Source organism: Danio aesculapii, chromosome 5 (genome assembly GCF_903798145.1).
Source record: "Danio aesculapii chromosome 5, fDanAes4.1, whole genome shotgun sequence".
NCBI lineage: Eukaryota > Metazoa > Chordata > Actinopteri > Cypriniformes > Danionidae > Danio > Danio aesculapii.
The window spans coordinates 45,688,971-45,690,245 of NC_079439.1; the positions used below are offsets into that span (position 1 = coordinate 45,688,971).

Below are 1,275 nucleotides of genomic sequence, written 5' to 3' on the forward strand. Positions count from 1 at the left end.
GTAAAGCAAACAATCACCAGTCACCTCTAAAATCTCTTTTTCTCTTTCCTTTCCTCTATAATGTCTCCCTATAGATCCACGCTCTGTCGCAGGTTCAGTCTCAGGCCCCGTGCAGTCCGTCTCTGAGCCGGCAGCAGCAGTACCAGCACCAGCAGCAGGTCCAGCTCCAGTTCCAGCAGTTGGCTCAGCTGGCAGCGCAGGCACAGGTGCCCATAAGTGGGGGCTCAGCCGGCTCCTCCACAGTCCCAACCCAGCGTGACGGCAAACTCTTGGAAGTGATTGAACGAAAGCGCTGCCTATGTAAGGAGATTAAGGCTCATCGCCGGCCTGATAAGAGCTTATGTAAGCAGGACAGTATGCCTATTTTACCCAGCTGGAGGAGGACGCCAGAGCCCCGCAAGACAGGAACGCCGCCCTGCCAGAGGCCACAGGCTGTGGTGTGGGACACGGCCATCTGACCGAGGCACAGAGAGCGAAACAGAGGGTAGGGAGTGAAAAAGACATATCTGAGAAAGACAGAAAGCTTTTCTTTTTCTTTCTTTTTTATTGCATGGGAAAGACAAAATGGGAGTTTTGGGGGGGGAATAAGAGAAGTGGCCTTTGAGTGAAGAGATTAAAGTAAGACTGGAAAGACAAAGCGGGAGCGTTTTGCTGAGAGAATAGCATGATATAGACAAAATCTCTCCGTAGAAGCGGGAGGAAATGTCCACACAGTGTTTATGTGCCATATAAAAGCAGCAGCTGAACACAGACACACACACACACACACACTGGAGAGCCGTCTGAGTCTGAACTCTTCCTGACCTGCTGCGAATATAACCTCTGCTGCTGAGTTTACAACCTTTTTGAAACACACTGGAAACCTTTGGAGCATCGTGACATTAGTGAGGAGAATAGACATGCTTTTTTCTCTCTATGGATCACAGAATTGATCATAACTCGATGTGTGAAGATTGAAGAGATGCTGAAAGATCATAGCGGGGCTTTTCTTCATATCATAAACTCTCTGTGACTTTGGCTTGTGCGTTTTTACTGACCAGATTCACTCCGTTATGCTGCTGTTTCCTGGGCATCTATTAGACTGACGATTTTTTTTTTACTTTCCAGAAGAGAGAGAGAGAGTGTGTGTGTGTAAGTGTGAGTGCGTGCGTGTGTGCGTGGTTGGGTATGTGCGTGGGTGTGTGTGTGTGTCATGGTGAACTTTGTAGATGTATCTTTTAGAGGTTTGTGAGGTTGGATGCAGAGCGGAGACAACGAGTCAATAAAACACAAAAT

General features: G+C 48.0%; 1 protein-coding gene across 1 annotated transcript in view; it reads left to right on the forward strand.

Moving 5' to 3' along the window:
- Window positions 1-886, forward strand: part of LOC130229486 (neuronal tyrosine-phosphorylated phosphoinositide-3-kinase adapter 1) — a 68,330-nt gene extending 67,444 nt beyond the window's left edge. Inside the window, exon 7 of the mRNA XM_056458312.1 lies at window positions 75-886. Within this exon, the coding sequence (XP_056314287.1) occupies window positions 75-458 (384 nt within the window). The 3' untranslated portion in view covers window positions 459-886. The remainder of the gene's footprint in view (window positions 1-74) is intronic.
- Window positions 887-1,275: the final 389 nt, after the last annotated feature.